Source organism: Enhydra lutris, unplaced genomic scaffold, assembly GCF_002288905.1.
Source record: "Enhydra lutris kenyoni isolate GAN:26980312 unplaced genomic scaffold, ASM228890v2 scaffoldscaffold114, whole genome shotgun sequence".
Taxonomy (NCBI): Eukaryota; Metazoa; Chordata; class Mammalia; order Carnivora; family Mustelidae; genus Enhydra; species Enhydra lutris.
Genome location: NW_019154198.1, coordinates 790848 through 817307, shown reverse-complemented (window position 1 = coordinate 817307; position 26460 = coordinate 790848). Strand labels below are relative to the sequence as shown.

At 47.7% G+C, this 26460-nt stretch overlaps 1 protein-coding gene across 5 annotated transcripts in view; it reads right to left on the bottom strand.

Annotated features, from left to right (window-relative positions):
* Positions 1 to 554: 554 nt before the first annotated feature.
* Positions 555 to 26460, bottom strand: part of LOC111139712 (zinc finger protein 211-like) — an 83528-nt gene continuing 57622 nt past the window's right edge. Inside the window, exons 1-4 of one of the 5 annotated variants that reach the window (XM_022492065.1) lie at positions 11594 to 11741; positions 8628 to 8806; positions 4923 to 5049; positions 555 to 3683 (exon numbers count right to left, since the gene is read on the bottom strand). In XM_022492065.1, the coding sequence (XP_022347773.1) occupies positions 2203 to 3683; positions 4923 to 5049; positions 8628 to 8633 (1614 nt within the window). In that variant the 5' untranslated portion in view covers positions 8634 to 8806; positions 11594 to 11741 and the 3' untranslated portion in view covers positions 555 to 2202. Of the gene's footprint in view, positions 3684 to 4922; positions 5050 to 8317; positions 8487 to 8627; positions 8861 to 11593; positions 11742 to 26460 lie in introns of those variants that run through there. The other 4 variants (XM_022492067.1, XM_022492066.1, XM_022492068.1 and 1 more) reach the window with 4 other exon arrangements.

The window sequence follows — 26460 nt, the reverse complement described above, 5'->3', positions numbered from 1 at the left end:
TGAGAATGACCTCATTTAAACAGTCCCAAAATTGCAGCCCTGCAACTCAGGCATTGTGCTCTGAGGTATTAACACAAGAGAAATGAAACATATCCATATAAAGAATCGTAAATTTAAGAATCAAATATCTATAATAACTGTTTGATAATGCCCCAAACCAGAAACAACTCAAATATCTGAAAAAGACGAGTAAATAAACAAATAGTGGTTAATCCACAGAACATTACATTTCTTGACAATATCAAAAGAATGAACTAAATACACAGGTCCATTGACAAATCTCAAAATAAATAATATACCACATAAGGACACATAGGGGAAAAAAACCCAAAACATTTTATTTTCAATCATGTAAAATTGCAGAAAATACATATTAATCTATTGTAGAAGAAAGTGAATCAATGTTTGCCTGGAGGGCAGAGAGAAAGACATAATAATTAAAGGGCACGAATGAATACGGGGTGATGGATACGCACACTACTATGATTGTGATGATGGTTTCATGGGTTTATATGAATGTCAAAAATAATCAAATGAAACAGTGTAAATATGGACAATTTATTATTTATTAACTATTCTGAAAAGGCATTACAATATAAAAAAAGTTTTCAAAAAAAAGTTTGGCAAACCCCACCATATCCCTTGTAATGCCCTGGGATCAGCACCTTGCCTCAGTGGCAGCAAATACAGGAAAGCAACGAAAGCCATGTCCACCTGAGTCATCGGGAAAGCAAGCTGTGTAAAGCCTGCACTGCTGGACTGAGATCCTCCTTCCTTCTATCTTTGTTTTCCTTCTTGTGTTGCAATGACCTTAAGGTGCACATTGCAGAGAAGCTACAGGAATCTGTAAAACTGTTAGACTTCTTTCTAGAGAGAGGGCGTGCAAGTGAGAGAATGTGGATGTGTGGGGACGCACAGGGAGAGGGGAGAGGATCCCAAGCAGGCTCCGCACTGAGGCTTGATCTGTACCCAGGACCTGATCTTATAACCCTGAGATCCTCACCTGAGTCGAAACCAAGAATCGGACACTTAACCAACTGAGCCACCCAGGAGCCCCCCATTAGATGATTTTTCTAAGGCCCTCAGCTACACAAGATTCATAGTTCAGAAGGATCTGAGAATTTCTGTACTGGCTCATCCTTCACAGCCATACTGACCGAACAACAGCAGGCAGCCTTTAAAAGAGGCACATTCTAACCAGTTTGTCGTGTTCTCTTGGCCTCTCTGTTAATCCACCATTTGTGTACAGTTATGATCCCCCTATCATTTTTCAGCCAGTGACACTACCACACAGAATTCTGGGCATCAGAGTACATCACTCCTTTGCAGGGCCTAGGAACATTCCCTGCACCAGTGCTGGGCACAATGCAGTATCCCCTGCAAACAAGAGAACAATTCTATGTTGTCCCCAGAAGTATCAGAGGTTGTTACAACTGCCCTCTTTTCAGGGCAAGTGCTGACACCACGAAACATCCTGCATCCAGGCTACAATCTAACCACAAAACCTTATAGAATCTTCTTAGAAGCCTTGGGCAACAATGCAAACAAGGGCCAAATTAGAGAGAAAACTACCATCCTTCCATCCCCTTGATGCACACAAAGATTGGGGCAACCATAGCACCTGTTTCTCCTGTCATTCTGAAACCACCCCATGAAGTGAATCTAATCCTTAAGATAAAGTTGTCTTACACCAACAAGGCCTTTATTATAACATAAACCAGAATACACAGGAAGGCTGTTCCTTGGTTGGTGAGTTGGAGGCTGCAAATTTCATCACAAGAGTCATCAGACCAATAATATCCCTAAAAAAGCTGACTTTTCAGGCCACCAGCAGATGGAGTCCTCTGGAACACAACGGAGGCATCCATGCCCTAACTAATCAGAGAGAAAAGAATGAGTACCCTGGCTTTTCACATTTACCCAGGGAATGGGAAAACACTAAGGTTTACTTTGCTGAACACGTCACTGTGGCTAAATGACACAAATGCGGGCACCCGCAGGGGAGAGGTGAACGGCTGCTGCTACAGAATCAACATAATAAAAACTCACATGGGTCTGAGCTGAAACATGCAACACAGTTCTACATACCTGGAATTTATTTTGATGTCTGGATGTATGAGGCTCAATTCAGGCAGATGGTACCCTCAAAAGAGATCTCCTCGATGTTGTTATACTGAACAAGGAAATATATGTTGTACATATCTAAGTTGTACTTCCCATGTGAACTGTGTGGTAATCAATGAGGTAAGGGCTTCGGCTAATGGCTTTCTCACTCATATTTATAATGCCCAATCCACTATGAACTCTCTGGTGTCGAGTGAGGCCAGAGCTCTTACTGAAGGATTTCCCACATTGGTTACACTTATACGGCCTTTCTCCAGTGTGAACTCTCCGATGGTCACTGAAGTTGGAGCTTCGCCTAAAGGACTTCCCACACTCACTGCACTCATATGGCCTTTCTCCAGTGTGAACTCTCTGGTGCTTAAGGAGTGCAGAGCTTTGGCTAAAAGATTTTCCACATTTGCTGCACTCATAAGGCCTTTCTCCAGTGTGAACTCTCAGATGGAGAACAAGACTGCAATTCTGGCTAAAAGATTTCCTACATTCACTGCACTCGTAAGGCTTTGATCCCGTGTGGACTTTCTGGTGTTTTAAAAGACTGGAATTGTAGGTAAAGGATTTCCCACATTCACTGCACTCATAGGGCCGTTCTCCAGTATGAACGGTATGGTGCTGCAGGAGCGCAGAGCTTTGATTAAAGGACTTCCCACATTCACTGCACTCATAGGGCTTTTCTCCAGTGTGAATTCTCTGATGTTGAATGAGGTTGGATCTTTGACTGAAGGATTTGCCACATTCTCCACACTCAAATGGCCTTTCTCCAGTGTGAACCTTCCGATGGTTATTGAGGCTGTAGCTTTGGCTGAAAGATTTCCCACATTCACTGCACTCATAAGGCCTTTCTCCAGTATGAACTCTCCGATGCTGAAAGAGGTTGGAGCTCTGGCTAAAGGATTTTCCACATTCCCCACACTCATAAGGTCTTTCTCCTGTGTGAACTCTCTGGTGTTTAATAAGGCTAGAGTTATGGCTAAAAGATTTCCCACATTCACTGCACATATAACATCTTTCTCGAGGGCGAACCCTCTGGTGTTGAACGAATGTATGCTTGTGGCTGAAAGCTTCTGTGCTGTCTCCCCAGTGGTGTTGAGTTTTTCCCATGTGGAAGGCCGCTCCACATTCAGTTCCATTGTTTGACTTCTCTCCAGAACGTGTGGCCTGTTGCTGGAGGGTTCCTGAGGTGGCCAAGAAGTCCTTCCCAATCTCCCCGCAGATAAAGGGCTTCCCTGACACCTGCAAGCTGCAGTTCTTGACCACTGAAGCTCTGCTTATGTGATTTCCGAAGGGCTTTTCGCTCGTGTGCTGCTTGAGCTGCTGCTGAAGGTTTTCACCGAAATAAAGTCTTTTCCCATGTGTCCCACCAGTGTACAGTTTCTCACTGAATTGTGTTTCCTGGTGTTCAGCAGCATGAAAATTGTCTTTCAAGACCAGATCACACACCTCACAGGGGTTGGCCTTCTGGGGAAAAAGACCTGTCTTGGGAGTCCTGACCTGTGACACTCTTTCTACAGTAATGCTCTGCTCAGAACGTGCCTCCTCATCCTCTGCTCCATGCCAACAACCTGAAAGCAGGAAATGCTGGTGAAGTGCACGGTGACATTCGTGGGTAGGCAGCTACTACCCAGGTGTGTCTAACAAACCCAGAAACAAGTCCATGAGATTGTTTATAGGATAGGAGGTTTGAGTTCAGACTGAGGCTGAGATGCTTAGCTGTACTGGGCCACTAATGATCACAAAATGCGGGCTCAGGGGCACTTGTGAGGTGAAATAAACACACTGAGGAGAGACAAGGTCTACACATAACTTTCAACCGGATATAGTCTGTCACATAGAAGGGTGTGTTCAGGCTCAGGAAAATTCGACAGTGAAAGAGAAACTGTGTGTGCAAGAATCTGTGTGCACCTCATGACACAACACACAGGAGCCAATGAGGAGAGTCCCCACATGAAGCAGTGATTAAAATGGTCAAGATGTGCAGTTCAGAGAGGTGCGGATTAGCCCTGGGCGGGAAGTAAGAGTACAAGTGATGACCAGCAGTTGACCAGTCACCTGAGTGTGAAGACCGGGGAAGGAAAGGCAGGTATGAAGTCTGGGGGCCACGGTCATTACCAACAAAAGACCATTCACAAATAGGAAGTTTCTGGTATGATGTGCACACAGCCCTGACATCTTGCTCTCCCCTAGGTGTCACTGTTCAGAGCTGGGCTGTGAACCACAACGGACTCTCCACCACAACCCCGAGACGAGCAGCTATGGTGCCCATGGATGATCCAGGTGCTAATAAGGGGAAGACGGGAGAGATAAGGGGCCAGCACTGGCCAAGAACAGCTCAGCACATGCAGCACACAGGAAAGAAAACTATTATAAAGACAACTTCCAAGGAGGATCTTGCAAGAACAGACGGTGGTCTACATAACCGTGATGGTCAGTGACGGCAATTTCTGGCCCAAGAAGGAATAAGGAAATGTCAGCTGGAGGAAGAAAGTGGAACCTAGGATACTCGGGTGCTTTGTAACTGGAAGTCACCTGCCAGAGAGAGGGCAGCAAAGTAGGATCCACTGGGCTGACTGGAACACTCCTGACCCTGGTTCCTTCCCTGGGAGGCTTAGGAGTCGCAGGTGTTGGAACTACTCAAGGAGTAGGCAGTGCACATACCTCAGCCCAGCCAACAACACTGCCATTCAAGGAAGTGGAGAAGGAAGCAGAGACCACAATCCTGATGGGAGGACAGACCAGCCCTTGGGGAAAAAGGGAAACGGAAAGACTAGCTCAGGGGACAGAGGCAGGTGTGAGGACCTTACCCAGGGAGGTTATAAGCGCCAAGTTCTCCAGCATCACATCCTGGTACAGGTGTCTCTGAGCCTCATCAAGAAGATCCCATTCCTCCCAGGAGAAGGACACGGCAATGTCCTCAAAGGTCACAATACCCTGGCAAGATGGAGACAGATGAAACCATAAACAGCCTCTCCCTCAAAGGTGACAATCCAACCCCTCCACATCTACCCCTCACCCATCCTTTCCTAAGCATCCAACACAGAAGAGAAACCAGGCCCTAGCACCAGTGGTGCCACTGTCTCCTCACAGGCCCACTGATCACGGGCACCACCCATCAGAAAGACGAGGCAGGTGGATAACAAGGTACCAAACGAGGGTCTGGCACAGAGGCATTCACCCATTTCTGCTACACAATTCACCTAGTATGGACAAGCCACCCAGCTCTCAAGTCCAGGGCCCTGGGGCATCAGGCACACTCCCTCCACAAGTATACGTCATTCCTTAGATGGCACATCCCCACGTTGCAGACACTGTCACCTGCCCGTGGCTGCCACCAGCTTATTGCCCTGCAGACTTTAGGCAACTCTCTGGCCTTACAGTTATAGATGACTTTATTTCAATCACCTCCTCTTCACCCCACGGTGAAGAAGGGACTGTGTGCTAGGGTGACAGGGATGGCCAAACACAGAACACCGAACACTGGCCACCTGAGATCGAGAGCACTTTTCTAACCATATATATTCACAGTGTGGGAGAGAAGGACACCACACGCCACACTGGGCCACACGGGGTGGCAGTCTGGGAAAGAGTTAACAGCTGGTGGTTGTGAGATCCAAGCTTTGTAATACCGACACAAAGAGGTACCTGTTTCCCCTGGGAAGATACCACTGACTTATCTGAGTAACTCCATAGGCAGGTAAGGAGCTGAAACCAACTAAAGAGGGATAGGCCCCTGAGCCCCTTGATAAAAACAGTATTTGGTTAGATCTTAGTTCTGAGGGAAGAGTGGGGAGAAGCAGCACTCTGGCCACCTAAGCCCCTCAGGGTTTTCAGACATCAGTGCCACACATATTATTGGGTCTTCGTTTTAGACCTTGCACCACAACCTGACGACAGCATCCACAGGAGGCTCTGCAAATTCAAATGGGATTGAATGTGACCATTGACTTCCCAAGACTCCCACAAGCCATCACAGCCCCAAATCCTCCTATGAAGCCTTCACTGCTCGGGTCTGTTCCTTGCTTCAGACGTATGGATCTCAGACACCCACGGCCCTATTCCACGAGGTACTGCACTGCCGTCCCCAAAGCAGTCACAATCTTCCTCTGCCCACCTAACCCTCATTCAAAGCCCAGCTCCACTGATAGTTCACCCCAGGCCTTAATGACTCTCACAAATGACCACATTTGCCCTTGACCTTATCTTCCTGGCTGAACGAAACAGCCCAGGCCCCAACAAAGCCCTCACAAAATCCTGGTGAGTGCACAGAGCGGTGCAGAGACCCACTCTGGTCCGCATGACATCTCGCCTTGGTTGTCCCTTGCCTCTGTGTCTACCCCATTAGCATCCACTCTTGCGTTGGAAGCTTGGCCACCTGCCAGACCTGTCCCTGACACACACTCCTTTCAGGGCCATGTACCTGCTTCATTTGTGTTTGTGAAGCTTCTACCCATCAGCCAGGTACCCAGACAAGAGACCCAGTCCACAGTCCCCATCCTCCCCTGCCTGGTCCCCTATTAGCTTTATAATAATAACCTGAAGATTACCTCTCCTGATCGGGAACATCCTGAATCCTCCAACCTCAACCTTCCTCAGATTCCCACACTATGTATACAACTGCCCACATCATGCATCAATTCAGTCGTCTCTGAAACACCCCAAACTCTCAATATACCTAAATCAAAGCTCCTAACACCCCTTCCCCATAGTGAATATTACTACCACATTCTTCATCTTAGATGATGGACCTTCCAGTCCTACAGCTGCTAAGACCTAAAACACTGGAGTCATCCCTGAGTCCTGTATTCACTCCTCCCTCATCAGAGAATTTAGTTGCCCATTTACTTATCTTTTTTTAAAAAGATTTTATTTATTTGACAGAGAGAGACACAGCGAAGAGAGGAAACACAAGCAGGGGGAGTAGAAGAGGGAGAAGCAGGCTTCCCGCCCAGCAGGGAGCCGGATGCAGGGCTCCATCCCAGCACCCTGGGATCATGACCTGAGTCAAGGCAGACGCCCCCTAGTTGCCCATTTAAAACACGCATCCAGAATCCAACCACTTTTCCTAAGCCACACCTCTAGTCCATTAACTCTCACCAGGACTTCGGCAGCAGCCTGCAGCCTGATCCTCCTTCCTCCTTCCTCCTCCCTCTGTCTCGCTGTCTGTTCTACACTCGGCAGCCAGCCCGAGTCTGCTAAGACCTTAAGATCACTTTCTCCCTCTGAGGCACACCTCCCATCACCTCCAGAACACACACCAACCTCTAAAGTCATTCCAGTCTTGACTCCTGCCCCCTGCTCTTTGTTCCTACCTAAAAGGACGCCTGTGATTTTCTGAACACTCAGTCACCTGTAAACATATGCGTATCTTGGAACAAGTTCCTAGTGCATCCGGGGATCATTTCTATATAAAGCCTGAGATGGACTTAGGACCCTCTGTTTGGGATTTCCCTAGGGCCCCCAGACCCAGGCCTGGGGGAACGGCCCTTAAGCGCCCCAGGACAGCATAATCCAGAGAATATGCGGGTGGTGGCCAGGGCCACCAGCCTGGTGGGCGGCTGAGACACGCCCCACCAACCTGTGTAAGTTCCACAGCACCTCTGCCGCAATGGGAAACCGTGTAGAGAGGCTGGCAATGAAGGGACGGGTCCACGGCAGGGTTCGCTGGGCTCACGTCACCCGTACCTCAGGCGACCTCACGCGGCTGAGAGCTGTGCCTCAGTGCTGTGTCCCCTCTTGCCAACTGTGCTGCCTGAACTAAGATCCAACCTCCCAGGACCTCAATGTCCTCTTCATTGCCCTCGGTCTGCTCTCCCTCTAAACCACCTTCGGGAAACTTTTAAATCCCAAATGGAGATCCGGCCCCTCTTTCGGCCAAAGTCCCCTTGGCGTCCAGAGTCCTCACGAAGGTCCCGCACCTCGTCCCGCCAGCGCAGGCGTGGCTCCGCCTCACGCTCCGTCCCCGGAGTGCAGAATCCCACCGCCTCAGGCCCCCTGCAGCCCCCGTCCCGGCGGCCCCTCAGCCCGGAGCCCGCGCCCGCACGCAGCCCGCCGGCGCTCACACACGCGCCCCCACCCACCCGCACCTCCCTGTCCCGGACACTCGGGCCTGGGCCGCAGGGCCGCGAGCAGGCGCCCCGCTCTCGGGCCTTCGAAGTCTGGGAGGGGGGCGGCGGGGAGGGCCGGGGGGACGAGCACTTACCTCAGCCGGGTCCCTGGGCGCGGCCGCCGCCATCCGACTCGGTGGGCGGAGCGGACACCCGGGCCGACGGTCCCCGTCCCGGTCCCCGGCGCGGGGCAGCCCGGGCGGTGTCGCCTGCCGCGGACCCAACTGTGTGCGGCGGGAACAGCGCCTCCCCTCGCGCCTTCTCGGTTAGTCACCTCGAACCTGAACCTACGCTTCAGAACATTAGCGGACGAATAGGCGTGAAAGAGGCAAAAAGACCGCCAGGGGGATGAGGAGGGAAGTCCCGCCCCGACGTTAGGCGCACACGCAGAACGACTTTTCCTACCTTCATTGGTCAGAGGTGCAGTCCATCGACGCGCGCTCTTCTGGGTAATGTAGTTCACAGACGCACAGGACGAGGACAAGACATTCCTATTGGCCTCTAGGAGGAAAGGGCACGTCTCCTTAAGCGCTCTGGAAATTGGGGTCTTCCGTCCCAGGCCAGAGGGGAAGTGGTGCCTGCAACTGATCACGCAGGTGTTTGTAGACATTATTACAGACCCCTTGATTCTCAGCGTGGTTCCAAAGCTAAAAATATTTCATATGATCCCAAAGGCTACAGATCCAAATGCACATATCATTCTATAGAGTCATTTAGATCCAAAATATGTCCCTGGAAGAAGAACCTCGTAAACGTCATCATCCCACAAGTCAAATACACCCAGTAGCATTAGGGACAGTTTTGTTGGTCTGGACAAGGCAGAAATACTTTGTATAGGGCCATAACAGAGAAGATACAGGATGAATGTGAGGCCACCCTGAAGCAAGAGTTTAAAAAAAAAAAAAAAATGCACCCATAGAAAACATCCCTCTAGGGACGCCTGGGTGGCTCAGTTGGTTAAGCGGCTGCCTTTGGCTCAGGTCATGATCCCAGCGTCCTGGGATCGAGTCCCACATCGGGCTCCTTGCTCATCAGGGAGCCTGCTTCTCCCTCAGCCTCTGCCTGCCATTCTGTCTGCCTGTGCTTGCTCTCTCTCCCTCTCTCTCTCTCTGACAAATAAATAAATAAAATCTTTAAAAAAAAAAAGAAAGAAAATATCTCTCTAATCTGATCATTAATTTTTGCATCCAATTCATTGAGCAATACTTTTATCTATTTAATATCTTACTTTATGTCCTAGCATAAACCCAGTTCCTTGTAGAAACCTAACATCCACCAAAAAAAGAATAATGTAATAAATGTTGTTTTGGAAGGCGACAATGGCTGCAGTGTTCCAAGATGGAGCAGGTATACAAAGGCTGCTTTCCTTTTCCAAGGAATTGGGGTACTTAAAACCAGGATATCTCATTGTCTGGAAATGATTATCATTTCTCTTGCAGGGACTGTTTTCCACAGGAAACCAGTATTACCTCAGAACTACAGTTGCAAATGCAAATTACAGAAAGCTACTACCAGTGGCTATGTGGTGATTCAGAGGTGGTGGAAGACAGAGCTTTGATGGAACATCAGTGGATGGGGGAAGAGTTAAGACCTCAGAGAAGATTTAGCAGTGATGTCTGAGAACAGGAATATTTAGGTTGAACACATGACCAGAATGGTCACTCTGATGAAAACATTGTGCAGTATCAGTGGAGGAAAGAAACAATGTAGACAGAGTAGACAGACTTATACAAATACACAGAGAAGCTGAGGCTTACTGTATAGTGTTATCCTTTTAGAATTGTGTCTGCACACGTGTGTGTCATTCTGTCTGGGTCCTGAATTCAAATTGGTTTCTAGAAAAGTTGTTTGTGGTAAAAATGAAGACATACTCTGTATACAGATCTGTACTATGCTTTTCTCACTTAACTACGCATCTTGGACAGCCTAAAGCCACTTCCTCATTTTATATCCACACGTATTAGACCTAAACCTGACTCTTTTTAAAGATGCTGCGCATTTCACTGTCCTGCTCCATAGCTGCCCAACTGGTCCAGTTAATATCTCTCCTATTTGCCCCCAAGGTCCTTCCTCCAAACCCATACAAAACTCTGCGGAGACTTCTAGGTTAGTCCCTTGTCTACCTGGCCACTCCTAGAGGTCTCCTGTACTGAGAACTCGGCCAGATATTAAAGGTATTAAGGCCAGGAGACTGGAGACACTAACACAAGCCTCAGGTTCCAGATCCCTATGGTTGGGGTGCTGTTCAGTCTTGGTGCGCTCCTTACAGTCCAGAAGGCAGAAACAAGGTCCACATCATACTCACTGTATCCTGAGTGCTCTGCCTCAATGCTGTGTCCATAAGAGAGTATAGCTCAATCAAAGGATAGTTCACCTGCCAGATGCATACCAAGCCAATAAAGGACTGACCCCCAGCTTCCAAAGTGAGGAAAAATTGGCTACTTATTGGTGCGGCACCACCAAGGAGAACAGGGAGCTAACGCTCAAACTCCTGAACTCCCTGATGGGAGGAAGGATCTCTGGAGGTGGATGCTATTGACTGGGAGCCCATGAAGTCATCTTAATAGATGCTACATACTTTGGGTGCTCTTTCATCTGGTCCCACGGAGGTTTATTCTATCTCATAAGACTTAAAATCTGAAAAATAGGGTCACCTGGGTGGCTCAGTGGGTTAAGCCTCTGCCTTCGGCTCAGGTCATGATCTCAGGGTCCTGGGATTGAGCCCCTCATCGGGCTCTCTGCTCAGTGGGGGGCCCGCTTCTCCCTCCCTCTCTGTCTGCCTGCTTGTGATCTCTCTCTCTCTCTCTGTGCCAAATAAATAAATAAAATCTAAAAAAAAAATCCCTACAGATTTAGACAGAATGTCTTTTTTTAAAAATATTTTATTTATTTATTTGACAGACAGAGATCACAAGTAGGCAGAGAGGCAGGCAGAGATAGATTCAGAAGTGCATTTCAAAAGTCCATAGGTGACACTGTGGTCGAAGGTCCAGGGAACAAACTGTGAAAATCAGAATTCTAGGAAAAGTGAGGTTGACTGGTCCCAGGCCCCACCCAGTCCACTGCGGTGATTTGCAGGTTCTGAGAAACAGAGCCAGGATTTCTCACACACATGCCCTGAGTGTTATCTCTACTGAGCCAAGAAAAGGAAAGGCCAACTGGCCTTGAGTCCCAGGCCATCCACTGCTGAGACCCGTTATGCCTGCACTGATAGAATAACCTAAACAACTGCTTTATACTGCCCAGACCTTACTGCAAACATATCCATGAGGCTCACCCCTTAATTTCAACTGTTTTCTCCTCTTACTAAAGAGGCCCCCTTATTGGGCTGAGTATTATTATGTTCTATACTTACCTCTCAGGAGACTCACCTTGTCTTTCCTTCCACTTTGTCTGCCACTTTCTGGCATAGGACATATTTCTTCAGTTACTCTTTTTGATTCCTGGTCTTTCTTTCTTGAAAACAACATGAGTCCCAGAATGCAAGGGTCTTTGTCTCTCTTAGGACCCAAAGTCCTCCATGCACCTAGAATAAGCGCCTAAAACCAAATTTTTGTTCACTGACCATCAGGAAGACCAAAAATAAACACATTTCTATTTCCCTACAAATTTTATACTTCTGGGTACTCTAAATGTCCCCTTTAACTCTTTTTCCACGAGGTTATTGCTCAGACTTTACAAAAATGGAGATTTGCATTTTGGAGACAAAATTTCAGATTGATCATCCTGGTCATATCCGCAGCTTGTTCGGGCATGTTCTCAGCCATCACTGCTAAAATGTCTCTGAGGTCTTACATTTTCTTACCTTCTACAGATGTTTCACCGAAGTTATTATTATTATTTTAGATTTTATTTATTTATTTGACAGAGAGATAGTGAGAAAGGGAATGCAAGCAGAGAGACTGGGAGAGGGAGACGTAGGTTTCCCACCCGGTAAGGAACCCGATACTGGGCTGGATCCCAGGATCCTGGGATCATGACCTGAGCGGAAGGCAGATTCTTAACCACTGACCGCCCAGGTGCCCCACCAAAGTTCTTTCTGCCACCAACTTAGAAGCACTACATAAACATTGTAATTTTACAACTGTTTTCCTGAGATTATATCAATTCTTCAAGTACAATAGTCCAGGGACACGTGGGTTGCTCAGTGGGTTAAGCCTCTGCTTTCAGCTCAGGTCATGATCTCAGGTTCCTGGGATCGAGCCCCATAACTGGCTCCCTGCTGAGCAGGAAGCTTGCTTCTCCCTCTCAATCTGCCTGCCTCTCTGGCTACTTGTGATCTGTGTCAAACAAATAAAATCTTAAAAAAAAAAAAAACAGTCCATGGGTCATCTCTAAATGACAATCAGTATGCAGCAGTGGAACAATAAATTTAAGCCTTTCCCAGTATCTCCAGGTAGAAAGACTCTTGGCATACGTGCTTCAGCTTGGAACACGGCAGCCACTGTACCACACCAAAATAGCACTTTTCTCATTGATGTCTTTTTAAGAATAATGTTATATTCCTAAAAGGAACTGAATGTAATCTGGATATCAAGTAAGGCATTAAATGGTAAAGTGTTTCTCAGTGAATGGGACAGATAGTTGACTCTAAGGCAGATGTTTTCTTCAAAATACAAAGATCTGTTAAAGAAAAATTATTGGGTCGTCTGGGTGGCTCAGTCAGTTAGGCGTCTGCCTTCAGCTCAGGTAATGATCTTAGGGTCTTGGGATCCAGACTGTCTGGCTTGCAGCTCAGGAGGGAGTCAGCCCACACAGAGACGCTCTATCTCAAATAAATAAATAAAATCGTCAAAAAAAAAAAAGAAGAATTACTAATACACTCGTTGAAAGAGTAGTGAAGACTTTATTCAGGAGCATTTCCAGAGATGCAGGGACAATGGGAACTTGCAGTAGGGGGAAGGCACACTAAACTCCTTTAGCCATAGTTCTAGCCTCATTAAGCACAGAAAAGTACACGCTGGAGAAAGGCTTTAGGAGGACAGTGACCTTGGGAAACGTTCATCCGCGTCTTCCATTTCAGTGACCATTCAAATATTCACACTGAAACGGCTCTGTGAGTATCTGAATGTGGGATATTCTTTACCTATGAGTCCTAACTCCTAAAACATGACAGTGTCCCCCTCGATGAAGGCCCGTGAGTGTGGAGAATGTGGAAAATGGCTAACCAAAGGCTAACCTCACCACACTCCAGAGAACTCACAGTCATGAAAGCCCTTACAAAAGCCTTGAAAATGAGAAAGCCTTCTACTGAAGGACTTGACGTCATAGGAGTTCACAAATTTCAAATGGGACAACTACCTTAACTGTGCAGGTATTTATTTGATGAGAGTAACAGCACTGGAGGAAATCCCTCATGAAGGTGCCATTTGCCTGTGTTGACGTTCATACATTCAAACATCGACATAAATCCCAGGTATGTAGCAGCTGCACTGCAGTCTTTGAACCTGCCCAGGGCCGTATCCCAGTGTCAGGGCAATTGCTGGAGGACTAATGAGCAGCCTGAGCACTTACTCCTTCCCCATTTTTCTTCTCTGAGGAGAGAGCATGGATCTCACCCAGTTTTGTCCTAGAGGACCGTTGGTGATTTGAAAAGGAGGATGGCATATCAGGGATGTATCGTCCTTGTGAAACTCTGAAGGCATTTCCCCAGCCTCCAAATCACCAACCCAGGAACAGTCTGCCTCCCATTGCTCTTGCTGTACGACAATAAAGATCATATTTTTTAAGCCACCATTCATCTTGGGGATTCTGTTCACTCTGTGTGTGTTGAAATTAACTGTGTTTGTGGGCATGAAGGGGTGAAGAGAGTTGTGTGCCTCAGAAGGGACTGTATGATGGCAGAAGACAGCTCCGCAGCTTTGACCTAGTTTGCATGGCTGCTCCAAGCCTTTAAGGAAAGACTGCAGGGCTCCGTGGTCCTGAGTTATAGCTGGATGCCAGGATGTTTTGTGGGGTCACCCTGAAGTGGGAGCTGTTTCAGCCTGAAGTGGGGGCTGTTGTTGGTTGTTGTTTCACAGCCTTCAGTGCTTTTGAGCAAATGGTCTTGTTCTCTTATTCACAGGGGCTATTGATGGTGAAGGAGGTCTATTCTCCAGGCCCAGCAGCAGCGCCAGGGGCCTTGATCCCCTGAATTCTGTAGCGTAATGTCACTGATTTTAAGATTATAAAGACTAGGGACACCTGGGTGGCTCAGTTGGTTAAGTGGCTGCTTTTGGCTCAGGTCATGACCCCAGCATCCTGGGATCGAGTCCCACATCAGGCTCCTTGCTTGGTGGGGAGCCTGCTTCTCCCTCAGCCTCTGCCTGCCATTCTGTTGCCTGTGCTGGCTCGTTCTCTCTCTCTCGGACAAAAGAATAAATAAAATCTTAAAAAAAAAAAAGATTATAAGGACCAGGGGAATGACCATTGGTCCAGAAACACTGGATTAATAGAGAGTGCAGGAGACCAATAAACAGGTTGCAGTGTACCTGTTTGGAAAGGGCATGCACAGAGTTTAGGTGGGAGGACTGTGAAGGATGAGCGGGTAGAGAAATTCTCAGGACCCCCAGATGGATGTATCTTGTGTAGGGCCTGTCAGGAGAAAGTACGCTACTAGGTTTTGTGGATTCCTTGGTCCCTCTGGGTTGTCCACCAAAGGCCATGGTTGTGCATGGCAGCGAAGCAAGGACAGAGACGGGAGAGATCTCTTGGTGCAGCCATGAGGTCTTTGTGACTCAGCCAGTATCCATGTTGAATGAACTGGGAATGCCTTCATTGCTCACCTGTTTGTACAGATGTCTTCTGATGAGGAGAAAGATGGTGGAGTCCGTATGGTGGCCAGACCTAATCTTCTAAAGCGTAGAGAACCCAACTTAATTTGAACCGTGTTGTTAAGTTTCGGTAAGGTACAAATGACATGCAATGTCCATCATTAAATTGTGCAGTTTGACACTGACTTTCACATAAGCCCATGAGGCCATCAGTCATGATAATAAAGTTTTCCATCACCCCCACCTTTCCTTTGTGTTCTTTAATAATCTGTCCTCGAGGCGGCCATTGACTTTTCGTCATAATCAATGAGTTTGCACTTTCTAGAATTTGTATGATTGAAGTTGTGAAGTGTTGTGTCCTCCTTTTCCTTGGGTCCCCTCGTGAGACACATTTATTTTACAGTTCATCAGTGGTGCTTACACGAACAGTTCACTGTATCTATGAGATATCCATATAGCACTATTTATTTACTTATTCATCTGTTCATGGATATTTTACGTGTTTCCACTTTTGTGGGCTGCAAGTCAGTCTGCTGCAGAAGGGGCGCCTGGGTGTCTCAGTCGGTTCCAAGTTCCGACTGCTGGTTTGGGCTCAGGTCACCATCTCATGGTTGAGACTGAACCCAGCGAGCCTGGTGTTGGGCTCCGCCCTGAGCGTGGAGCCTGCTTAAGATTCTCTCTCTCACTCCCCTCTGCCCCAGCCTCCCTCACCCCCACTGCACCCCCCCACCCTGCTTTCCCACGTGCAGTGGTGCTTTCTTGCCCCTAAGTAAACAACTATTTTAACATATGACAAATGTTATTAATGCTCCATTTTCTCAATTTGACTCACAAATGTTGTTTCTTAAGCCATGTGTATTGCAGTTAAGATCCAGACTGTTTCCCAACGCCCTACAGTAGCTGTCTCACATGTCTGTTAACCCACGGGTCCCACTTGCCTTGCTACTGTAGGCTGAGGCCCTTGTTCATTAGAGCTTGCCGCGTCCTGGGCGCTGCTTATCGAGTCTCGGAGGCTGTCCGGCTGACCACCCGCGCCCACAATCCTGCACACTAGCTAGTGAGGAGACAGGTGATGAGGTTTGTCCCCGCAGGCGTGTGTGGTGGTGACTGATGGGATGTGGAACGGAATCTTCCTCCCCCCGTGGGTCCTCTCCACACTTCACTATTTGAGACGTGTGCTCACCAGCACCACCATGCAGTTAATTCTGCCTCTGACCACCCGGAGACAGCATCCCATCGCACGGGGTAAAGGCTCAGTCCCACAGGATGACTGTCCCCTTCGCATGCCAGGCACAAATCCAGGTTGCCCCCTGTGCCTCAGACTGACTGGCTATAAACCAGAGGCTCCCAACCCTTGCTCTCACTCCATTACCTTGCTGGGGTGGTTCACGGAACCCTGGGGAAGTACGTTCACAGGCCGATGAAGAACAACATGGGGTGAGGTGCAGAAGGGCCTCCGGTGCAGGAGCTTCTGTCCTCAGGGAACCTCAGTGTGCCACCCCCAGGCGTGTTCACAGACTTGGGGGCTCCTCAGCTGTCCGCGTTCGGGAGTATTTACAGAGCTTTTCAGCTCCAGCTCCAGCCCCTTCCTGGAGGCCAGTGGGTGGGGCTGTGAGTTCCAAGCCTCTAATCCCCGCCCTTTCTGATGACCACGCCCCACGCTGATTCTGCTTAGGGCCCGCACCCTAACACACCTCTTTAGCATAAATTCAGGTGGGCTCCAAAGGGGGCTCCTTAGGAATGACAGAAGGTACTCCTATCACTCAGGAGATAACAAGGGTTGTAGGCGCTCTGTGCCAGCAACAGGGCACCAGGGACCAAGACCCGATAGATTTCTTACACCACATTATGGAATAGATATTAAGCCGGAATGTGATGTGTACCCGGAATCAGCTAAGCAGGGTGCCCGGGTGGCTCATTCTGTTATATATCCAACTTTTTTTTTTAAATAATAACTACAGTTGTTTTTTAAAACATTTATTATTTTTAAGATTTTATTTATTTATTTGACAGTGAGAGATCACAAGTAAGCAGAGAGGCAGGTAGAGAGAGAGAGAGAGGAGGAAGCAGACTCCCCACTGAGCAGAGAGCCCGATGTGAGGCTCGATCCCAGGACGCTGAGATCATGACCTGAGCCGAAGGCAGAGTCTTTAACCCACTGAGCCACCCATGCGCCCCTACATCCAACTCTTGATTTCAGCTCAGGTAATGATCTCAGGTTTTGAGATTGATCCCACATGGGACTCAGCACTCACTATGGAGTCTGCTTGAGATGCTCCACCTTGCCCTTCCCCTGTTGGAGCGCTTTTTCTCAAATAAATAAATAAAATCTCTAAATAAATTTAAAAAAATCATGTAAGAATTTGCAAAGACCTGTGGGGAAAAAATATCACTGTTACCCAGATAAGCAGATAGAACCCACTACGTTCATGTTTTCAGATGAACTAGTCATTAGGTAAGGTCAGTTGACAGCATCATTTGTCACATATAAATTATCCTAACTTTACCTGTTTGGGGTATCATGCATGTTAGTTTATTGAGTTTATCCAGAGATAAACTTCTTTTTTTTTTTTAAAGATTTTATTTATTTATTTGACAGATCACAAGTAGGCAGAGAGGCAGACAGAGAGAGAGGGGGAAGCAGGCTCCTCGCTGACAGAGAGCCCGATGCGGGGCTCGATCCCAGGACCCTGAGATCATGACCCGAGCCGAAGGCAAAGGCTTAACCCTCTGAGCCACCCAGGCGCCCCATAAACTTCTTTTTTTAAAAGAAGATTTTATTTATTCATTTGTCAGAGAGCGCGCACAAGCAGGGGAGCGGCAGTTAGACGTAGAGGAAGAAGCAGGCTTCCCACTGAGCAAGGAGCCAGATGTGGGACTAGATCCCAAGACCCTGGCATCATGACCCAAGCCTGAAGGCAGAGATTAGCTGACTGAGCTGCCCACGCGTCCCAAAACAAACTTCTTTTATCTGTATCACAGGAAGTAGTGGCACTTACCAAAGTTAGGTTCCTGTCCTCCCACAGGAACTGAAAGACAGACTTGCTATCTCCCTTGATGTCTGCGTTTCAAAATGATGGCTCTCAAGATCTTTCCATTTCTTTTTTTTTTTCCTCTTTTTAGAGAGAGAGAGAGTGAGCACAGGCAGACAGAGTGGCAGGCAGAGGCAGAGGGAGAAGCAGGCTCCCCACAGAACAAGGAGCCTGATGTGGGACTCGATCCCAGGACGCTGGGATCATGACCTGAGCCAAAGGCAGCTGCTTAACCAACTGAGCCACCCAGGCATCCCAAGATCTTTCCATTTCTTAAAGATTTTATTTATTTATTTGACGCACAATGAGAGAGAGATCACAGGTAGGCATAAAGGCAGGCAGAGAGTGGGGGGAAGCAGGCTTTCCGCTGAGCAGAGAACCCGATGGGGGGGCTCCATTCCAGGACTCTAAGATCATGACCTGAGCCGAAGGCAGAGGCTTAACCCATTGAGCCACTCCGGCGCCCCAAGATCTTTCCATTTTTTTAAAGTAGGCTCCACACCTAACGTTGGGCAAAAACTCATGATCTCCAGATCGAGTTGCACACTCTACCCACTGAGCCAGCTAGACACCCCAAGTTCTTTCCCTCTTAAAGAAATCGGCTCCCATTTGCTGATAAAAGACAATCTGGAAGTAAAAAAAAAGAAAGAAAAAGAAAGACAATCCTGGTCACGCATGGGGGGTGGGGGGAAAGAGCCTGATTGACAAAAGCCCTGTCTAGTCTTTAAAGAGATGCTTTAAAGAGATAAGGAGTGTTTGCATGTTCTCTAGCTAAATGCTGTGACAGAACGGAGGGGTGCGGCTCCCCATTTTCAACAAAGAGAATTAAGCCTCTTTTTTTTAATGGAATTTTTTATTTATTTTTTTTATAAACATATAATGTGTTATTAGCCCCAGGGGTATAGGTCTGTGAATCGCCAGGTTTACACACTTCACAGCACTCACCATATCATACACCCTCCCCAATGTCCATAACCCCACCACCCTCTCCTTATCCCCTTCCCTGCCGCCACCCTCAGTTTGGTGACATTAAGAGTCTCTTATGGTTTGTCTCCCTCCCGATCCTATCTTGTTTCATTTATTCCTTTCCTACCCCCCCAAACACCACATGTTGCCTCTCAACTTCCTCATATCAGGGAGATCATATGATAATTGTCTTTCTCTGATTGACTTATTTCGCTCAGCATAATACCCTCTAGTTCCACCCACGTCGTTGCAAGCAGCAGGATTTCATTTCTTTTGATGGCTGCATAGTATTCCATTGTATATATACACCACATCTTCTTTATCCATTCATCTGTTGATGGACACCTAGATTCTTTCCATAGTTTAAGCCTCTTATTTTTTAATTTGTATTTCACATACTTGAAAACACAGAGTGTAGCTGACATTCTAGTAACTGATGGACCTAAATAATCTTTCAGGTGGGCCACTCAGAGTCTCAGTTGCATTAGGAAGCCTGTTCGTAACAAGTGTAGAAAGAGGTACACTGGTTAATCAGAATTTTATTTCCTTTTTGTCCTGTGTGTAAACAGTACTGGAGTTCCACTTAGGAACTCTGTCATTAGGTAATTTATGATAAGCTTAGTATTTCCTCAATGAATCCTGCTAAATCCTGTCCCTCATTCTATTTGTAGCCTTTCTTTTCCTTACCGTTATGGTATTCTGGGTGGGCTGAAATTCCTGTGTCCTTCAGTTTATAACTTTTTGTGGAGGAGACATATTCCTGAAAAATGGGCATTCAACCCAGTTGTGTTAAAAATCCTTGGCATTAGTTACTATCAGTCATGTCTATAACTCCCAAGGGAATAAGGAGTGTCCTTGGAAGGTGTTGTAATGTGGTTATTTTTATATAAGTAAAAATACTTATACTTTGGGTGTCTGTGAGTTAAGATGGTCCCAAAGTTCTTTACAGATGTGGACAACTTTTAGGTAATGGCCCGATGGTTTACGATATATTTCAGATAGCATCATTTGTTAATCAGGGTATCCGGTCCTAAGACAACTACCTGATATTTGGCCAGGTTTGTTTTTTGTCAGTCCTGTTCTTACTCAGGAACATCCTAGCTTAGGGGTGGAATGCAGCAACATTTCACTGAGCTCCACCATATCTGATGGCTGGCAGTGCCTTCCCTACATCTACAAACTCCCATTACTCTTCCCTCACTTAATCCTAACTAAGTAGCCAAGGTGTCTGGGAGAGAGGAGACCTTCTCCAGCAGCATGGCATCAGGGAAGGGACTGAGGACAGAGAACACCTCCCCTCCTGTAGGTGGACACCAGAGGGCTCAGTTCAGCTTCATGCTCTCTTGAGGAGAACTCGGTAGCTGTGCCAAGCTTGTGGGGTGCGTTTCCATGACCCAAAGCATAGTGGGCTCCAGGTCAGGAAGGTTGCAGGTTTGGGGTCTGTGAGGGTCTCTTTTTTAATCAAGCCATTCTTTCCTCTTATTTCCCTGAATCATGTTGAGTTGATACTAGTTTTAGGTTGTTGTGATGAGTCTTGTAGAGAATTAGCATTGCTGGACAGGCTATCTGCCCCAGGTAGTTTTAGCAGAGGAAGGCTCGTCTCTTCAGACACCTGGTAAGAGAAACTCAGGTTAACTTAGAATCCATATTGTCAGTTTCTTTTCCAACCAGATGTCCATGTTCCAGCATTCAGAATCGCACTTCATCAACCAGCGCCCTTTCACATGAGAAACATTGTGAGACTGTGTATTCAATGGTCATTGTAACTTCGTGAGTTATCGATGTAATGCTTTCATTTTCAGCAGTGGGAATCCTGCAGCTCTAGACGTCAGAGTTTCTTTTAGGGCTATCATAGAATCTCTCTTTCTTATACGGGGACTTCGGCTGGGAGATAATGTCCTTGAGCTTACCATTTTCACTTTGTAAGCCATAATGTGAATTCAAATCCTTCCCAGCCCAAACTCCTTGTAGACACCATGACTGCCTTAATACTCATGGTAGCACCCACTTGGTCCCAGATGTGTGCTGCAGTTGCCGCTTCATCATAGTCAACCCTAGCTAAGAGATTCGTTACGATGTTACTGCTTGCCCTGGGTCATAAGCATCCCCTTTCCTATTGGCTAGGCGTTCAGCACTTGATTCAAGCTCAAGGACTTGGTCAACCAATTCCCAAATCCCATCCGTAGGAGTTTATTTCCTAGGACTACTGCCAGGACGATTCTGTTATTAGTTAGAATTCAGTCAGGAGAAAGAACCTCAACATTAAATTGAATAGAGAAAACTGAATAAAAGGACCATGAACTAAAACATTGGAATATTGAAGAATTGCTAGTAAAAGTAAAGATGACCCTAAAAACATTGGATAGCTCAAAAAATGCTTATTAAAAATTGCAACACAGAATGGTATAAACACATTTGTGAACATCTAACTGAAATAATATATATAAAAGAAATCATAGGGTGCCTTCAGCTCAGGTCATGATCTCCAGGTCCTAGGACTGAGCCCCACCTCTGACTCCCAGCTCAGTGGGGAGTCTGCTTCTCCCTCTCCATCTGCCTTTCCTCCTGCTTGTGTGCTCTCTCTTTCTCAAATGAATAAATGAAAAATCTTTTTTTTTAAAAATAATAGAAAAAGGGAAAAAATAAAATGGCAGCGTATTTGAGCAAAATCTTCATTGAAGGACATTTTTAATGGTCATTAGGCCTAGAAAATTATAGAACACTAGCAATTACAAAATTATAAGTTAAAACTACAGTGAGAAAGACTACAAATCCACTAGGATGAAACTGATTAAAAAGAATCACAATGCCAAGATTGGACTCAGCTTAACTCTCATTCTCTCTCTCTCTCTCTCTCTTTTTTTTTTAGTAAGCTCACAACCCAAAATCAAGAGCCTCATGTTTTACTAGCTGAGTCATTCAGGCACTCCAGCTCAACTCTTGTTTCTTCTCAGACTTAAGCCTGTCCTGATAAAAATTACCTGATGTCTTACTTTTTTCACCCTGCACTGATATTTCCCCAGAGCTATTTCTGCCACTATCTTTGAGTAATTACATAATCATTATTAATAGCTCTGCAGTTTTGCATTTCACAACTTTTTTTTTATGATATATCATCAATTCCTCATGCACAACAGTCCCAGCAATCACTTGAAGGAACAACAAGCTATCCTCAGCACAGAGATGAGACAGTGGTGTTTAGATGACTCTTGTCCACGCATTCTGCCCCCGGAACGCTGTAGCCACTATCACATAACAAACAGAATTTAATAAGTTGTTCTCCGTTTGAGATAGATGTCAGATTTCTAAAGGATTTGAATATATCTTAAGATATGAAGAAATAATGAATAAGTAGTGTTGCTTTGTGATTTGGACATATCACTGAATATACAGGCGGGAAAGAGTTTCTCTTCGGGAACCAGATGCAGAGGTAACTCCTCGTCCTCCCATTTCAGGGCGGCCTGAACATCAGTGTTTCTTCCAAGTCGTGGCTCTGACCAAAGATTTACAAAATCGACTAACTCCTCTGATCACATGCATTTGATGAGCAAGAAAATATTTATTAGTAATAGCTAAGAATGGATGCATTTTGAGTCTGAAAGAGATTATGTCCATTTAAATTTGTAGTATTGAGAATAACTGAAATACTTTTGGCCTAAGGGACAAATCTGAGCTTCATGGAGTCTGAAATGTCTCTAACAAGGATCAGTGGCAGACAACACTCTCCAGATGTCTGTGAACTGTCCCTTTAAGAAAGGACAGGGCGTCTGGGTGGCTCAGTCGTCCTTTGCCTCAGGTTCTGCCCTGGGATCCAGGCCCACATCGGGCTCCCTGTTCCGCAGGAACCCTGCTTTTCCCTCTCCCACTCCCTCTGCTTGTGTTCCCTCTCTCTGTGTCTCTCTCTGTCAAATAAATAAATAATCTTAAGGGGGGAAAAAAGGGAATAAACAGCTTCTTTTCCCCGAAGGCTAGATGACTCTTATTTCTCAGACACCCGTGGCACCACGAAACCTTTGTTCGCGGAGGTTAAGGACTTGGACACTCTAACCACCTGTGCGGCTGAGGAAACTACATTACCCAGGAGGCAATGTGCCTAACGGTGGCGGAGTTGACCCAGTGAAGCCCAGGACAGGAGCATTTCCGTGCGGACGCACCAGGTTAGGGCGGGACTTCCGGCGTCCTCTTCGTGGCGGGCATTTTGGCTTTTCCGCAGTCTGATCGCTGAGGCTTCGGAGCCGCCGACCGGTGAGTAAGACACGAAGGCGTTGTCCCCGCTACAAAGAGGCCGCTCTAAGGCTTGGAGACGGTGACCCGCAGCGGGCTGGGATCAAGATCTCCCTGCCCCACAGCCCTGCTCCGCCCGCCGAGTCCGATGGCGGCGGCCGCGCCCAGGGACCCGGCTCAGGTAAAATGTTTGCTCGTTCCCCGGGCCCTCCCCGCCGTCCCCAACCCCAAAGGCCCGAGCGCGGGGGACCCGCTCACGACCCTGCGGCCCAGGCCCCATTGCCCGGGACAGGGAGGCGCCGGTGGGCGGGGCCCCAGGGGTGATCGCCCGCGGGCTCCGCGCGGGAGCGGGCTCCGAGCTGAGGGGACAGGTTCGTGCACGGACTTAGAGGTGCGACCGACCCGGGAGCATTGGGTAGACCCAGGCTCTTGTGTCTACAGGCAGCAGAGAGTGTAAGGGGAAGTTGTGCTTCAGGAGTTTTCCTTCATTCTCAGAAGGCTGGAGCCGGGGAGACTTGGGAGCAAAAGAGGGACAGCGTCTGAAGTCGGGTTCTCCCACGTTTCCGAAGCTGCTCACAGGATGAGCAGGCGGGAAGAGGGGTGATAACAGTTGGCACAGGAAAGGTGCCTTCTGTAAAGATCACCGCACCAGCGAGAATGCGCGGAGGCCTGAAGCCCAGAAGGAATGCAGTCCTCTTCAGGTCACCAGGTGGTAGGCTGGGCTAGGTGATCCCAGGCATAGCACGTAGAAGAATGTGCAAAGGCTTGGAGGACTCAGGGACCTGCAGGTGTCCATTCTTTTCCATGGGAACTGGGAGGAGTGAGGCAGGAGTCAGGTCTGGACACTCCGGTGTTGGGTGTTCTGGGAGGTTTGGAGGAGTAAAGGCATGTAACTTGACTCAGGTCTCATCAGGCTCCCTGGGGCTGCAGCATGGAGAGGAGTAGAGGTGTGAAATTGGTGGTAGGAAGAGAAGGGAGGAGGCTACTGCAGTAGTTTGGGCAACTGTGAGGTGGCCGGAGCAGGGTGGTGGCCATGGAGAAATGGCTGGATCAGTGTTAGTGTTCTAGGTGTGGCTTTCTGGGTTTTCTAATTTTGAGGTAGAGAGACGTGGGGGATAACTTGAGGGCTTGGCTTTGGCAGATGGAAGGATGGAAGCCCCATCAGTTGAGATGGGGAAGTTCATAGAGTAATTTTCATTGGGGATATCAGAAGATTTCTTTCTGGTCCGTTAAGAGTAGATGTTCAGAGAACAGTTTGTGCGCCTCTGGAACTCAGAGGAGGAGTTTGGGATGTAGACTTCTCCAAAAGGTGGAGAATATGTGGACCAGGGAGCAGCTGTAGATATGGGGCATCTTGGTCAGGATAATGGTCATAGTAGCCCAGGAAGAAGAGGGTGGGTCTGAGAACTAGGTTTCCTGCTTGGCTCCCTGGCCGTGGGGGTGGGTGTCAGAACACGGATCAGGGAGAGAAGTGATCATAGAGAAGGAGGGGAGAGTGTATGGTTTGGTATGTGGCCATGAGCTCCAGGGGACAAGTGGACAGGAGATGGGTGTGGAGGTATAGGAGTAATTCAAACAACATGATGCTGAGGTGCTTGTTCTCTGTTCTGCAGACTTACCAGGATTTCACTGTGTCCCTTGGTGGGGCCCAAGTATTCAGGTGAGGCTGGTGCATTAGCTTGGGGTACAAGTCATTTATGAGACTGACTGGAGGTGCGGTGCGAGGCCAGTGGAGCTGAGTGTTGGATGAGGTTAGATGGAGAGAGGACAGTGTGACTGGAGAGAGCACATCAAGTGCATGTGTCACACATGTGGAGGAGAGCTGTGGGTATCTGAAATCTGGTATTATTCTTGGTAGTGAGGCTAAAGCAAGAACAGGGAGGGAGGCTTTCCTAGTAGCACTCAAGGCTTCCTGTCAGTGGGAACCATCAGTCTGGAGTAGTATTTGATCCTACTTGAAACTGCAAGGCTTTTTCTGGGCCATATATGCTGAGTAACATGTAGAAAGACCAAGGAGCTGACTCTGGTGTAGGGAAGGAGGGGGCTATAGCTGTGGGAGTGCATCTGTGAGAAGTGTGGCAGAAAGAGAGTGAGTGTGAACACATGACCACAGGACCCTAGAATTGGGGTCATAAGGATGAAGGATATTGCCACATTTTTTTGCATCTTGGAGGGATGATCCAGGAGTTTTTGGTGGTATTGCCTGGTAATACAAGAGTCAGATTGTGCACACCCTCCCTACAGCCAGCTTCTCCCTAACCTGTGTTTGTGACACCGACTACACTGACAAGAGGCAGCATGACTGCCATGCCACGTCCAGCTCAGATGTCTATCTGTCCGTCTGCCTGTTGTTGTGGGAAGACACAGTATCAGTAGGAGTGTGTGGAGTAGGTGACTCCAAGGACACACCCAGGCCTGGTATCTCCTCTGAGGTGTGGAGTAGACTGAGCTGAGGGTAGATGTGGAGGGTGGGGTTATAATGAATTTGGACTCCTAGGAGAGATGTTGATCATAGAATGAACTGTCCACATTACAACAGGATATGAACTTCGAGGATGTGGCCGTGTACTTCTCCCGAGAGGAGTGGGGACTCCTTGATGAACCTCAGAGGCGCCTCTACTGCAGTGTGATGCTGGAGAACTTGGCACTTGTGGCCTCGCTGGGTAAGACTGTCACCTTGCTCCTCGTGTCCTGAAGTGATGTCCTGCTTTTCCTTTTTTCCCCAGAATTCTCTCTTTCTTTCCCACAGCTGGACCGTGGGCTCTGCTCATTTCTGTGACTTTCTTGTTATGTGTGCTGTGGGTCTCAGTGCTGAGCTGTGTATAGTGCCCGGAGCAATCGACTCCCCAAGCATCCCTCATACCTGTTACTTCAAAAAGTGCAGGGAAGGGTCTGGAAGTCAGGAGTCTTGAAGTTAACTTAATGGATCCCACCTTGTTTGCCTTCTCCCTGGCTGGGTGACTGTGTCCACATCCCTGGCTTCCAGCTGTGCCCCTTTCCTCTAGCTAACAGTTCTTTGCAACTGCTTGTGCCAGGTCATGGTCATCATTCACATGAACCATGGGCCGTTCTTGTCAGACCCTCCTTCAATTGTATTTTTATTTTCTTTCCTGAATATTACTGCATGACAAGTTGCACGGGGCCAGTGGGGGCCACTCGGGGCCACTCATTGTGCGTCTTTCGTTAAGACTTGCATCATTCAGGGGCGCCTGGGTGGCTCAGTGGGTTAAAGCCTCTGCCTTCGGCTCGGGTCATGATCTCAGG